Consider the following 13434-nt stretch of genomic DNA (forward strand, 5'->3'; position numbering starts at 1 on the left):
ATTTCAGACGTGTGCATGATTATTTCTTAAATTCTTTCGTAAAATATAATAATTTCATAGATTAATTTGTTGTATAAAATTACGCAAATCAATTATGTTTCAGTCGTTCGCCGAAATTTGGCAGATTCGGCGTACTTTGTTAGTTTTTCACTACCTACAGGAAATTTACGCTCTCATGTGTACACTAGTACAAATTAATCAAAGGTTAGCGATAGTGTAGAGACAGAAAGTTCTGTTTCGGTTTCGCCTGAAAAACCTATTTCGATTAGACACTAAAAGAAGCTAACGTAGATAGCGTGATCATTATGTGAAATGAAACATACGACCTACTCTGGCTAGCTAATAATCATTAATGCAGATTTCTTCACGACGTTTTCCTTCACCGGCAGTAAGTGGTGGTCGATGAAAACTACCATTTACGATAGGTACATTACGTGCATTGATGTATATTCTAACACGAGTAGGATTCGAAAGATTTTTGTTCATTTTCATGCCTGGTTTCTATATTATGTAGACTACTAAAATTACGAAAAGGAAAATAGCGTAAAATGAATGGAATTAGTAGGTACTGGTGTACGGAGTACTACTAATTCCATGGTAAAATGTTATGAAGTGGGGAAGGGACTCTGCTGGGATCTGTTACTGGTGCCATGCTATTAACGCCATCTATTAATGAAAATATGATAACAGCAAAAGTTTTATTATTTATTATGGATCAAGCAAGATAATTGATATTTTTTTATTAATAAATATTAATAGGTATTTACTAGCATATATTTACATACGTAATATCATATTAATAATTGTGAACGACATTTATATAGTAATTAGTTTATCATATGTGTATTAGTTCATTCTATATAGACCATACATTCAGTGTTACTGCAATGAAAAAATAAACAAATATAATTTCCTTTGAATGTATTATATTAAATAAATATTTTATGTATAATGAAGTTTGATTATTAATTTACGATAAAATTTCAATCCAAAGAAACATAAAAAATAAATAAATTAATTAATAATTTCAAAAGCACAAAGTGAATGCTACAATCTAAGTACCGACGCCATTAAATGAACCATTACTCTCTTCTGACGATTTGTCAGATTATTGATGCGGTGGTTTGAATCACGTTTGAATTTAAGTGCGAAGCTTCGCATTTGTCTTTATTTGCCTCCCCTAATGTGCTTTAATTAATAAATGAAAGTCTCCGTAGTGTGATTGTAAAGTGAAGCTAGTGTTAATAAGTGAAAAATCATGGTATTGGCTGAAAGAAGTACCGATGTTCGGAACGGGAAGCGGTCGAGGGGGCCAAGCCCCAATGGTCATGGAAGTCCAGATTCAAGTTCAGAAGATGAAAATGGTAAGCAATATTTTAAGAACTCACACTACTTTTATATAAATAGGGTGTGATATTTCTTCATACATGGGGCTTTTGCTTGTCCGTGGCTCAAAACGTCATAATCGTGATGTCCAAGATTGAACGAAGTCGAGACGCGCATCTGGTAGGCGTCTCATATTGATAGCTTCTACTAATATTTACATCGAATTACATGTTATTAATCCTTCATAATCATCTGACGTGCTTTATTTTTTTATGCTTTTCACCATCTGCCTACATGCGGCGCTCCATCCATCATCACAAATTTACCATGAAACCAAGCAGTAGTGCCATTTGCAGCTGAGAAAATCAGAGTGGGTAGGGATTACCAAGCAGTTTGTCCTGAACTTGAGCCAGTTGATCAACGGAAACCGGAGCAAATATCAGATCGCGCATTATTAGTGTGGTCACCTACTGCAGATATCACTGACATGAAATGTAAGTAGATTTGAAATGAAATAATAAATAATGTTGTATTTATTTCTTTTGATTATGATTCTATTCATAAATACACAATAAATTGTTTTAGTGGATGAATATATTACAACTGCAAAAGAAAAATATGGATATAATGGGGAACAAGCACTTGGCATGTTATTTTGGCACAAACACGACCTCAACAGAGCATCTATGGATCTTGCTAACTTCACTCCCTTTCCTGATGAATGGACAGTTGAGGATAAGGTGTTATTTGAACAGGCTTTTCAGTTCCATGGCAAAAGCTTTCACAGAATAAGGCAAATGGTAAGTTATTGGTAAAGTAATTGGGATCATTCTTTATATTCTCAATAAATTTTTGGAGAATTTTCAAGGTTTACATTCTGATAAGGATTTTACATTCCTAAAATTTCATGTTTTACTTATTTAAATGACACAACAATTTGTTGACAGCTCCCTGATAAATCCATAGCATCACTAGTCAAATATTACTATTCATGGAAGAAAACACGAGCGCGCACATCCCTCATGGATGTTGTAGGTGAAGGCCGAAATGCTACCAGCTCCGGCACTGGTAAACGGGAATCTGGAGCAGGGTCTGAGCCAGGAGGTTCAGATAAAGAGTCTGATAACGACGAGAAGGTATGTCCTGTTACATGTTGCTTGAAATTAATTTGTTCACAATATGTTTCATTGTATAGTCTCATTGTAATTAATGTCAAAGCAGGAATTCAGATGATTAGCGATCTCAGATGGTGGTGTGTCTGGATTGTCCAATAATTTGATTTCCCTCAAATCACACATTGCAGTTAGTAAATAGAAATGCAGAGTAGTAGCTTTGTTTTATAAAGTTTGGATACTCCAAATTATGCCCTAACACCTGAAACCGAGAGTAATTGACTCGTTGATCTTATTTGCTCTGCATGTAGATTCCCTAAACGAAATAATTTTGTTTTTTATAAAGTACAGAAGATAATAGTGACATGACTAATCATTTACTGCTGAACCTTGTTGAGTTATGCGTGTATCTTGGATATGACAGAAGTGGACTTACCACCGTGGTATAGTGCGTGGCGGGAAGGGCCAGCCGGCGGGCGGGAGCTCGCTTCGCGCGTCCGGATCCGGGCCGCAGGTGGGTGCCGCTTCCCACCCGTCACCGTGGAACATGTGCAATGTCTTCTCATACTGTCTATATATTGGTGTTATGTCATTGATGTTTGTCAAACCTACTTTCTGTTGGACTGCTCTGGAAGCCTGGATAATGCGTCATGATCATGTAGCAGCACTTCATGTCATATCTGTGTCATGCTAGCGTTATGTTATGATACACGCTTATTAACTTTTGTTTTGTTCAGTCAGGGTTCTACTTGTTAAACTTTTAGCAAAATTGTTTATTTCTTAGAGTGAATAACAGTAGCAAATCAATTTACCTACATTCCAAATTTTCTCCTGCAGCATTAAGATTTTTGCCATGCATTTCTTGACTTTCGGTCGGCTGTATTCTGTATTGAAGAATTTTATGTTTTTGATTCCTATAATTCTTATTTACAGATTGGTTTTCTATTTTTATATTTCTTAAGATATTGTCGGACTGTCTTAGGTACTGACCTTGACTTAATTCATGGAATTTTATAAATAGCCACAATAGAGAAGAAGAAATAGTAGTTTGTAGCTTTGGTAAATATCATTAAATTTAGAATATGATGTGAAAAAGTGCCTGTGAAGGCCTAATTTCTGAATAAATGATTTGATTTTGATTTGAAGATGATTCTTCAGTAGTAAGATGCTCATCAAAAGCTTGAGTATTTTAATCATTCAAACAAATTCAAAACTTGGAGATTTAAGATTTTTGTTTAATTTTTTTTTGTTTGTGTATGATGATGCAACAATCTTATATAGTGCATGTCACTGGTAGTACTTTGTGTTATCCACTCTGAATATAAAATTGCGTTGGAAGTTTAGTAAATAATTCCACTGATAATTATTAGTTTTTGATTTCATTCATGTCACACCATTGGTTGTTTTATTCAGTGAAAGGTATAATATGTATATCTAAATATTTTATTTGGCTTATTAAATTGCTTTTTTTTTAAGTTGTACGCTCTGCATTTTTATCTACAAATTAAGACACATCATCCAACATTCACTTATAATCAAAGCTTAATTTTCATTATGAAACCAGTGGCGTGGAAATAGTTTCATGATATTAATTTTTCGAAAATTTCACGTGTAAACGTACAGTTTTACAATGCATTGATTTGACATCATTTGCGGGTGAATTTGATGACGAAATTAACGGTAGGATATTATTTTCATATCACTAGTGCCATAATGAAAGTGAGGCATGTTAGTTGACAATCATCATGAGAGATATAAGATGTATTCTCCTGTTTAATGTGGTGTGGTGAGCTTAATTTGACTTAAGAATATTAAAAAGTCAAATATTGCTATTGATTTTGGAGAATTGAAGTGGAAATGAGACGACAGCATACAGAAGACTTAAATCGTCGACGCGACGTCGGGTTCTAAGATGCCTAATGGGGTCAATCGATCGCCTTTATTATGCCGGCTGTACACTATCGGTAAACGTTTTGCCAAACTTTGGCGGATTCGGTATACAATGCTGGTTTTTCACTGCGGTAAATAAAAGGTCTCAGAAAAAACTACGCAATTATTGTTTATTCCCGTTGGCATCTGTCTGAGTTCGCCGATAGTGTGTAGACGGCATCACGCGATGTGGCTGTTGAGTTCCGTCGGATACAGGACGTTTATAGACCAGCAGCATTACGTCGCATTGTTGATTTAAGTTTTAACGTGAATTGAATTTACCTACTTCAATTGTTTTTCATTTTTGGTATTGATTTTTTTGACATTACCGAAGAGGAGCATTGCTTAAGGATTGACTGATCCGATTTTGTTTATGACAAATAAAACTTTACTTACCTATTATGACAATATTTTTACCATCCTTATATTCATTACTAAACAAAATACGTCATTTATTGCACTATAAATACATATGTATATTTTTAACAACATTAACTCTATAATTGTCAAAAATCCTATCCTATACCTGAACATCCTAAGGTTATTCCCGCATGCTTCCTTTAACAGCCCCAATGATAAATTCTCTAGTGATCTAATGTGTGCAGAATATAATTAATATAATAATCCTAATGGGTTTTTAAAAGAAGTGTGTGAGGAGTATTTGTGTTGTCCGTTCTAGAATTAGAATGTCAGTCGTTGAGGCCGGAATGTAAATTGTGTATTGGGGTTTAGGGCGAGGCGAGTGCCGAAGGCGCCGGCAAGAGTTGCACCGTGTGCGGCATTCTGTGCTCTCACATCACGCCGCACAACTCGCACAAGTTGTGTCAGGCTTGCCTCGTGCATGCCAGGTCGGTAGACTTCCTATTTTCTTATAAACTGCATGTGGGGGCTGCCGCTTAGCGCTCACCAACGCCACTGGCCAGTGAGGTCATTTAAATATGGAACCGGTTTATCTGGATTTAAAATAAATAATTACCTAATTTGTTTTCATTTAATGTTTCTTATCATCAATATTATATAATTTTTATTTATTATTTAAATCAATCTTTTGATTAGCCATTATTATGATGTAATTAAAATGACATTTAACGACTGTTGGAATCATATTGAGAAAATAAATCAGGACTCATGAACTTGGAAAGCAATCGAGACCAAAAACAAAATAGTTATCATAGACCTCAACGCCCGCTAGCGCTCCAGCGGTCCATAGCCCCTGTAGGACTGTTGTTTGAATGTTGGCGGTTGTGGCAGACGCACGGGCACGATGCGGCCGCTGTGCGGGCCTTCGGGGCGGCGCGGGCCGGGCTCCAAACAGCAGCGGTACAAACACCGTTTGCCGCGCGGCATTTACATCAATCACGACGATCTGGTCGCCATGGCCACCGGGCCCCAGCCCGGCGACGCCCCGGTGGCAGGCCTCGTCAATCAGGGCGACGCCATGCTTAAAGCGATGGACAGGGAAATTATATCGCTAAAGAGACAAGTAAGCGCGCACTGTCGCTATGTAGTGCCGACAACACATTCTCATGTTTGCGTCCTATTGGTCATTTAATCACTCCCATTTTGGCATTAATTTTCAAATATGATTCTCTTTCCATTGTCTTGGAAATATCATGTATTTATACTTTGAGGGGCGTTCCCTGTTGCTATTTTATGTTGAAACATATTTCATTATTTTTGCTGTATGGGAGTTATTTCAATTGTAATCTAAATTTAGCATGAGTATGACTGTGATGTAATGTGAGAATGTGAAGTTTGAATAGTAATAAATACAATGTAGTTTACGCTAATTCGACTCCGGTATCGTAATAACATATTCTGCACACAAAATAGTCTAGATCATTAGATAATTTTGGCTTTTTATTTATATTCCCAAGCTTATTTAGCGCTGCGATGGTCCCCTAGTAAATAAATAATAAATAAATAAATATATTAGGACAAATCACACAGATTGAGCTAGCCCCAAAGTAAGTTCCGAGACTTGTGTTATGGGATACTAACTCAACGATACTATATTTTATAACAAATACATATATAGATAAACATCCAAGACCCGGGCCAATCAAGAAAAGATCATTTTCCATCATGACCCGACCGGGGATCGAACCCGGGACCTCTCGGTTCAGTGGCAAGAACCTTACCACTGCGCCATCGACGTCGTCATAGTAAATGCTACGTACAACATGGAAAATCCAGATGCATCTATGTTTTTTCCTGTAGACATGTGACTATTATGAGACATACACTGAATCTGAGATTTTAAAAGTTCGCTTGTATTTTTTAAATATCGGATAGACACAAAGATTAAAAATTGTTTTTTTTTTTTTAATGTGTAGGTACAGCAGAATAAGCAACAATTAAGCGCAATGAAACGCAAGGTGGGAGACGCGGGAGTTGAGGAGTTGAGGCCTGGAGAACCACCGGCAAAGATAAATTCTCGTTGGACAAATGATGAACTCCTAATGGCCGTCACAGCAGTCAGGAAATATGGTGAGCCTACTCATGTTTTCAGACTAGTTCCACCCGCGGCTTCGGCGTGAATACCCCACGTAAAAAGTCCTTTTTTTCAGAGATGAAACTATGTGCTTTCACGCATTCCTAACTTATATGGAATTTCAACTAAATTGGTTAAATAAAGCATGATGCTGGGCCAATTTTGATAAATTAATAGGCTACTGAGGGTGAAGCCGCGGGCAAATTCTACTTTCTAATAAATATGTGGTCGTCCAAATCAAGGTACCTTATGGCGGCTGGCACTTAGGTCTTTATTGCCGTTGTTTTGTATTTGAATCCCTAATAAAGAGGTCCCTTTTGATTTGGACGGCCACATATTAGGATTCAGTGACTAGACATGTTTCTAACCATGTAAAGTTACGTTTTCCTTGTTTTTAAAGTTACTTTTCTCAGTGTTGTGTGTGGAAACCGATATTGACCAATATGAAGAGTCATTTGAGGACAAACATTGAATGATCGACACTCGACATCGTTCAATGCGTAGCAGATTACGTTCTGATTGATAGTTGACAATTTTAGGTCATCGTTTCATTAATAATATATAATATGCATTTTATCAAACAGTTCTCGTGCAACAAAATATCAAGCGAATGTATTTACAGTACCGTAATAAAATTCTAAAATTTCTTTCTTCGATATACTTCGAGATACTGACAATCTCTTCCTTTCATCTCTTTCGCACGTAAGGTTTTTGAGTCGACGCAGCTGAAATACAAAACAAATACATATGAAGTAGTTAACTTGGATTTTTTGTTCAAATTGTTTTAATGAGACATATATTTTTGACAATTCACGTAAACCCCTTGTTCGGTCGGACACTAGAGGGCAGGGAAAGATCATTCCCCAGTACTATTTATTATACTGTGTCTAAAATGATATATATATATATATATATATACCTGTTGTTAAATATATATATATATATATATATATATATATATATATATATTTAACAACAGGTCGCGACTTCCAAGCGATCGCGATATAAATATATATATATTTAACAACAGGTCGCGACTTCCAAGCGATCGCAGAGACGCTAGGCACGAAAACAGAGGCGCACGTCCGCACGTTCTTCGTGTCGTACCGACGTCGTTACAACTTGGACGCGGTTCTGCGTGAACACGAGGCTGATGAGTCGGCGCGCGTCAATAATCCACAAATAAACCGCACAGGTGAGAAGTAATAGTAAAATAGCCCGTCCGTCCAAATCATATCCTGTCATTTCATTGATATAATTCGGGAGCGGGTTTTGGCTGGAGACCTACATAACATCATAATTGTGTGAAGCCTCAAGTGTTGGATCTATATCCCCATTCAAGCCCCTCAAAGGGCCGGTAATATGTGCCGTAATTTTTTTATGCACAGTAGCGCCATCTACTTTATAAAGCGCCATTGACTATCAGACTTTTTGGCCAAATCCTACGGGAACAGCGTACTTTCGTAAAGTACCCTGTGTGTTAATCTAAGGTACCTCGATAACAAATTTCACAAGTTTGAGCGTGAAGAAGTAACAAAAATACAAACTTTCGCCTTTAGAATATTAGTGGGATTGAATTAAAATCAATAAATTAATAAATCATAAGACTCATTGTTTAGTAAAGTATTTTATATAGTTTATTTGTAAAGAATTAATATTCTTTAGCAATTCAACCACTAAACTTTCGAGCCGTCGATTTAAAGCCTTGACATTTGATAGTCAAGACAGTTGAACACGATAGACTTCGGCGATTTTTCTACTTATGGCGATCAAAAATCGCAAGTTTTTGTCAAATAGAATTGCAGTTTTTCTATTATATTTTGTGCAGGTGCAACGAGCACAGAATCAACAGACACAGCCAACGACAACACTAACGCTAACAACGGGACAGCGTCGCCGCCGTCCACCAATAAAGATGAGAAAGTAAGTCCCATGTTTACCAGATTTGTGTAGTATTCCTTTCAAACACCGATTTGAATAGCTCAGTGTTCAGATCACTTGGCAAATTATTGATTTGTGCTTTAAGTGGAATATAGCCTATTTTAAAAGTATATTCCTAAAATGACTTTTTTTATTAGAGTTTTCCTATCCAATTATGTTTTAAATCTGATCTGCTAACTAATGTTAAATGTTATCTGTTTCATACTGGCTTTTTACCTGTTCCTGTAGTATGGATTACCAATTTAGTAAGACATATCTGTCTTACTAAATTGGTAATCCATACTATAAAATCTGTCGCTTTTACGGCTGAACCGTTGCACGAATGAATGCATTTTTTATGCTATAAGAAATGATTATTTTACGCTAAAGAAGTCGCGGGCAAACAGCTAATGATAAACATAAACAAAAATTGTGTAAAATGTTTTTTTGTGGCGATAAATCTTCGTCTTTTTATTTATTTATTTATCTGTCGTACAGATGGAAGTGGACAGCGAGGGCGTAGCTATCGGCGCGTCGGCGGAGCAGGGCGGCCCGCCCACCACGCCGCCCAAACACAAGTCCAGCAAGTGATGGCCCTTCTAGGGCTGCCGGCTCGTCTAATGTGCCCCACGGTGACACCCCTGAACACAGCACTGTTTGAAATTTCGCTTATTTATTACAATATAATACAGAATCCTTTATTGCACATAAAGCAAAACAAATAGCTACATGTATTTACATTAAAAATACATTATATGTGCAAAAGGCGACCTCTGCGAGCTTATTCTTCAAGGCAACCAATATTATAGAAAAAAAAATTAACCACCTCATGGACGATTTGATAGTTGCGTCTTTTGAACTTCGACTGTGACTTCGAAAATGTATTATTTTATCCTCCGATTACTACATTGTCTTGTTAATTATATTTTTTAATATGAATTTTGTGACATGAACTCATATTTATTCTGCATTAAACAATGCTATGGCAATTTGTCGGCGATATACATATATGGCCATAAACTTCAAGCTACGACGTAGCGATTGGTTTGCACGAGCTGTCGCGTACTCTCGCACATCAATAGATTTTCATAGTGAGCTAAAGCAATAATTCCTGGTATAAGTAGACTTATGCACAAATATTAGCCAGTATGTTTCATAATTTAATGAATACTATATATTTTGTATATCTGCTTCTATCTACAAATCATAAATATTAATTTCTTATGAATTAAATGTATATTCAAAGGCAGGTGCATGGGAATACCCGTGCACTTAAACACTAGCACTGAATAGCATATACAGAAGCATTTGTTCCTAGTAATCAAAGTAAACTATATATAAAATTGTTCATAGATCTTATAGTGAGACTGTTGATGGACTATAAAAAAGACGATCAGAAATCAGAACATAAATCTTAGATGGGGTAATGTTGTCAAAATAATAAAAAAAACCCTGATTACGTGTAGTGGTGAGTAAAAGTCAGTCACACGTGTATTTGATAATATGGAGAAGTTCAGTCGTCTTTTTTGACGTCCGTTGGTTGAAAATAAGGCAATATTAATACTGGGTTTGTATAAGGTGTAATGAAAATCTGTTGTACTTCAGTGGTCATTGTTATGGAGTTCCGTTTGGAATTGTGATTTTCGTGTAAGGAATGACAGTATACGCATAGTATGGATGTAAATATAGTATTCGAAATTAGGTATGTAATTGTGGAAAATTTAAGACGTCAACGCCTTTACAAGTGGGGCTAAAATGCGCGGTTTCTAAAGGATATACTGAAGACGGCGATGTCTATTTTAAATTCAATGATATAATATCCCTTTTAATTCATTCGTCGATGTGAGCCTTTGAGAGCTGTGCTCTTGTACGGTTTAATGATCTCTCGGCGTATCTTAGTTGTATCTCAATGATAATCACTTGCCTTAAGTAACCATTCTTCTAATATACTCGCATTCACACTACAGATTATAGTACTACCTAAAGTGGTATAGTTTTGTATAATATTTTAAGTAATAGGCAGTTTATTAGTCTTAAAAATTATTAATCTATAAGCATAATCAATTGAATTATGTCCATTTTGCTTGTAGTTTTATAGTTGAACTAACAATGAATTAGATTTTAGGGCGATTTTATTCGATGATTGGTTAAGACTTATTTATCATAGTCTCAAATTTTATCTAATTCTGAACAGCATCTGTGCGTATGGTTGGCGAACTGTATCGCGTGTGCACGTGTGCATTCTCGCTTCATTGTGTTAAGCCTAATTTTTGTAATTAATATGAACATAATGATGTATAGAAATAATTAATATTGACGATATTTTTATACACTTAAAAGACATCTTTGTAGAAGTTCGTGTGATTAGTACTTTAGTGTCATTTAATTTTAGAAGTCTATTAACGCAGCGATTTGTTTGGTGAACAGAATTTGGGTAATTATAATAAGTAGATATTAGACGACGGAAGTGCATTTTAGTACAGTCGCATTCTGTGCCCTCAACAAATCGCCTCCTTCATAGATAACTTGACTATATTTACAATTTCGTTTGGTATAATGTATTTAATTGATCGCTTGTTTATAGCATAATGTCCTGATAGTTATATTATAATGAATACATCACGATTGATGATGAAGTACGTGTTTGATGATGTGTTACCGGAGTTTAAGTTTATTTTGTAATTGTAACCATTGACTGCGTTCATGATATAGTAATAATTTGAAAATCTCACTTTTACGTTCGCTTATACCTGAAATTTTCAAAGGTTTTACTACGTCCTACGACATAATTTATTGTGTACATAGGTACTCACCATAGTTTAATCTTTTTTTAAGATAAGTAGTAATAAATTTCGTATTTGAGCATTTCTTCACATTGCACTAAAACTATTCTGATACATTCAAATAACGTCCGCCTATCACTGACGTAGCAATATTTTATTCGCCTTTATATAATTCTTTTTTATTTTAATGAAAGCGAGTGTATTTTTTTAAATATACTATAATGTAGTTGGGGTCATGGGTTCTTAATAATTTAGTAGTACTGCCCATTTCTACTAATCATATAGACGACTAATTATAGGTAAACTGCCCTATGTAATTTTAAATTATATCATTATTATTCGAGATTAAAATTAATTATGTGTAATGATTTGAATTTGACTTTTCATAAGATGGCGGTCACATTGCTCCGTTGTACAACGATGCGTCGACGTAGAGCGTTGCCGCTCAGAATGACATTGACGTATGTCGGCGCACTGCAGTTGTGCCAATACTGAACGCTTGCACAACTGCATTGTGACGACATCGCCATCGCGCTGCGTTCCATCAACGGATCAACGGAGCGCAGCGCGACGGTGCAATGAGGCCGCACTTTAAGTTGCGTACACACTGTTTACATTGTAATAATCTAGAAAAAATTGGTGCAGTGAGATAAAGTTGGCCTAATGACTATGAAGAATACTCGTTTATACCGTTTACTCTCGCCTTAATCTGTTGTAACTATGTACCAATTGACGGTATTCAACCTTTGTCGTATGCACATTTCTCAGTTGTTACATTGTAAATACTGTTACGTATTAAAATTGTGTCTTTATACTGGGAGTTTTATGCCGGGTCCACATTGAGCCAACGAACGCCATTAAATAGTATTCGGCGATTATACTTGTCTCTTTCTATGCTATAAATAGGAAGCCATCATTTGTCCTTCATTGGCTCGGTGTGTACATATCATTAGATGAATATAAGTTAGTGGAAGTGGGACGCCTGTATAATATCGTGCTGTTTTATCTCTATACTATAAAATCGTACTACTTTTACTTTGCGTTCTAGTAATATAATGTCATAGATAAGAGATAATCGTGTTTTTGTTCGTTTTACTGGACGTAATGGCAAAAATCAGACGCCTTGCAGTAGATCCGAACGCCAATCACACCGAACGCGTATCCAGCACTTTCTCAGCAAATTCTATGCAATTTGAACACACTAAAGGTAGTAATAATAGTGCGTTAATTCCATACAACGGTGCAGGAAAAGGGCTGCACAGGGATTCGGTGTGCACGGGCCTTTATCTTAGGCAAATATGAGAAATAATCAAACTATAAATTATAATTATGGCAACACTTTTATCAATTTTCAATAACGTTTGTTCCTTTGCCTGATGTGTCTGACGATAGAACAAACTCAGATTTGTCGTGGCATAAAATCGCTCCCAAAGACGTCCACTCAATGAAGTCACACTATTTATTGATGCTAATTAGGATTATCAGAATTAAATTATTTTTATTAGTTATTGTGTTCTGTATATTAAGGAAATCAGTTTTGCAGTTCGTTTTATAAGTGAGCTCAAGCGGTACCTACTTTATTTATCCTAAATTGATTAACACATAGTCCTTACTTCAGGGAGTTTATTTTAAGGATAATAATAAATATAAGTATCTATAATAATACGGCTTTTTTATTTTAATCACATTATTTTCAGATTGTTGCATGAATATCCTATATTGATGGTTGCTTGGACCAACACTGTTTAATGAGACTCTTTGGGTATTTCTTCTCAGCAGTGGTCGTTGCGAAATGCCAGTAGACAATCTAAAATATGGGAGCATCAAGGAAGAGACTATGTATATACTTACGATACGATTTATCCTGTGG

At 35.8% G+C, this 13434-nt stretch overlaps 1 protein-coding gene across 3 annotated transcripts; it reads left to right on the forward strand.

Moving 5' to 3' along the window:
• Nucleotides 1–1077: 1077 nt before the first annotated feature.
• CoRest lies at nucleotides 1078–13227 on the forward strand. 3 transcript variants are annotated; one of them, XM_053752557.1, is made up of 11 exons: nucleotides 1078–1364; nucleotides 1668–1820; nucleotides 1912–2126; nucleotides 2274–2462; nucleotides 2863–2952; nucleotides 5100–5215; nucleotides 5619–5850; nucleotides 6704–6857; nucleotides 7892–8056; nucleotides 8690–8784; nucleotides 9280–13227. In XM_053752557.1, the coding sequence occupies exons 1-11, from the start codon at nucleotides 1259–1261 to the stop codon at nucleotides 9370–9372; spliced, it is 1608 nt and encodes a 535-aa protein (XP_053608532.1). In that variant the 5' UTR covers nucleotides 1078–1258; the 3' UTR covers nucleotides 9373–13227. The 3 variants fall into 3 exon arrangements, with proteins under 3 accessions (XP_053608532.1, XP_053608533.1, XP_053608534.1); XM_053752558.2 differs by having other exon boundaries at nucleotides 1683–1820; XM_053752559.1 differs by lacking the exon at nucleotides 2863–2952.
• Nucleotides 13228–13434: the final 207 nt, after the last annotated feature.

Source organism: Plodia interpunctella, chromosome 12 (assembly GCF_027563975.2).
Source record: "Plodia interpunctella isolate USDA-ARS_2022_Savannah chromosome 12, ilPloInte3.2, whole genome shotgun sequence".
Lineage (NCBI taxonomy): Eukaryota > Metazoa > Arthropoda > Insecta > Lepidoptera > Pyralidae > Plodia > Plodia interpunctella.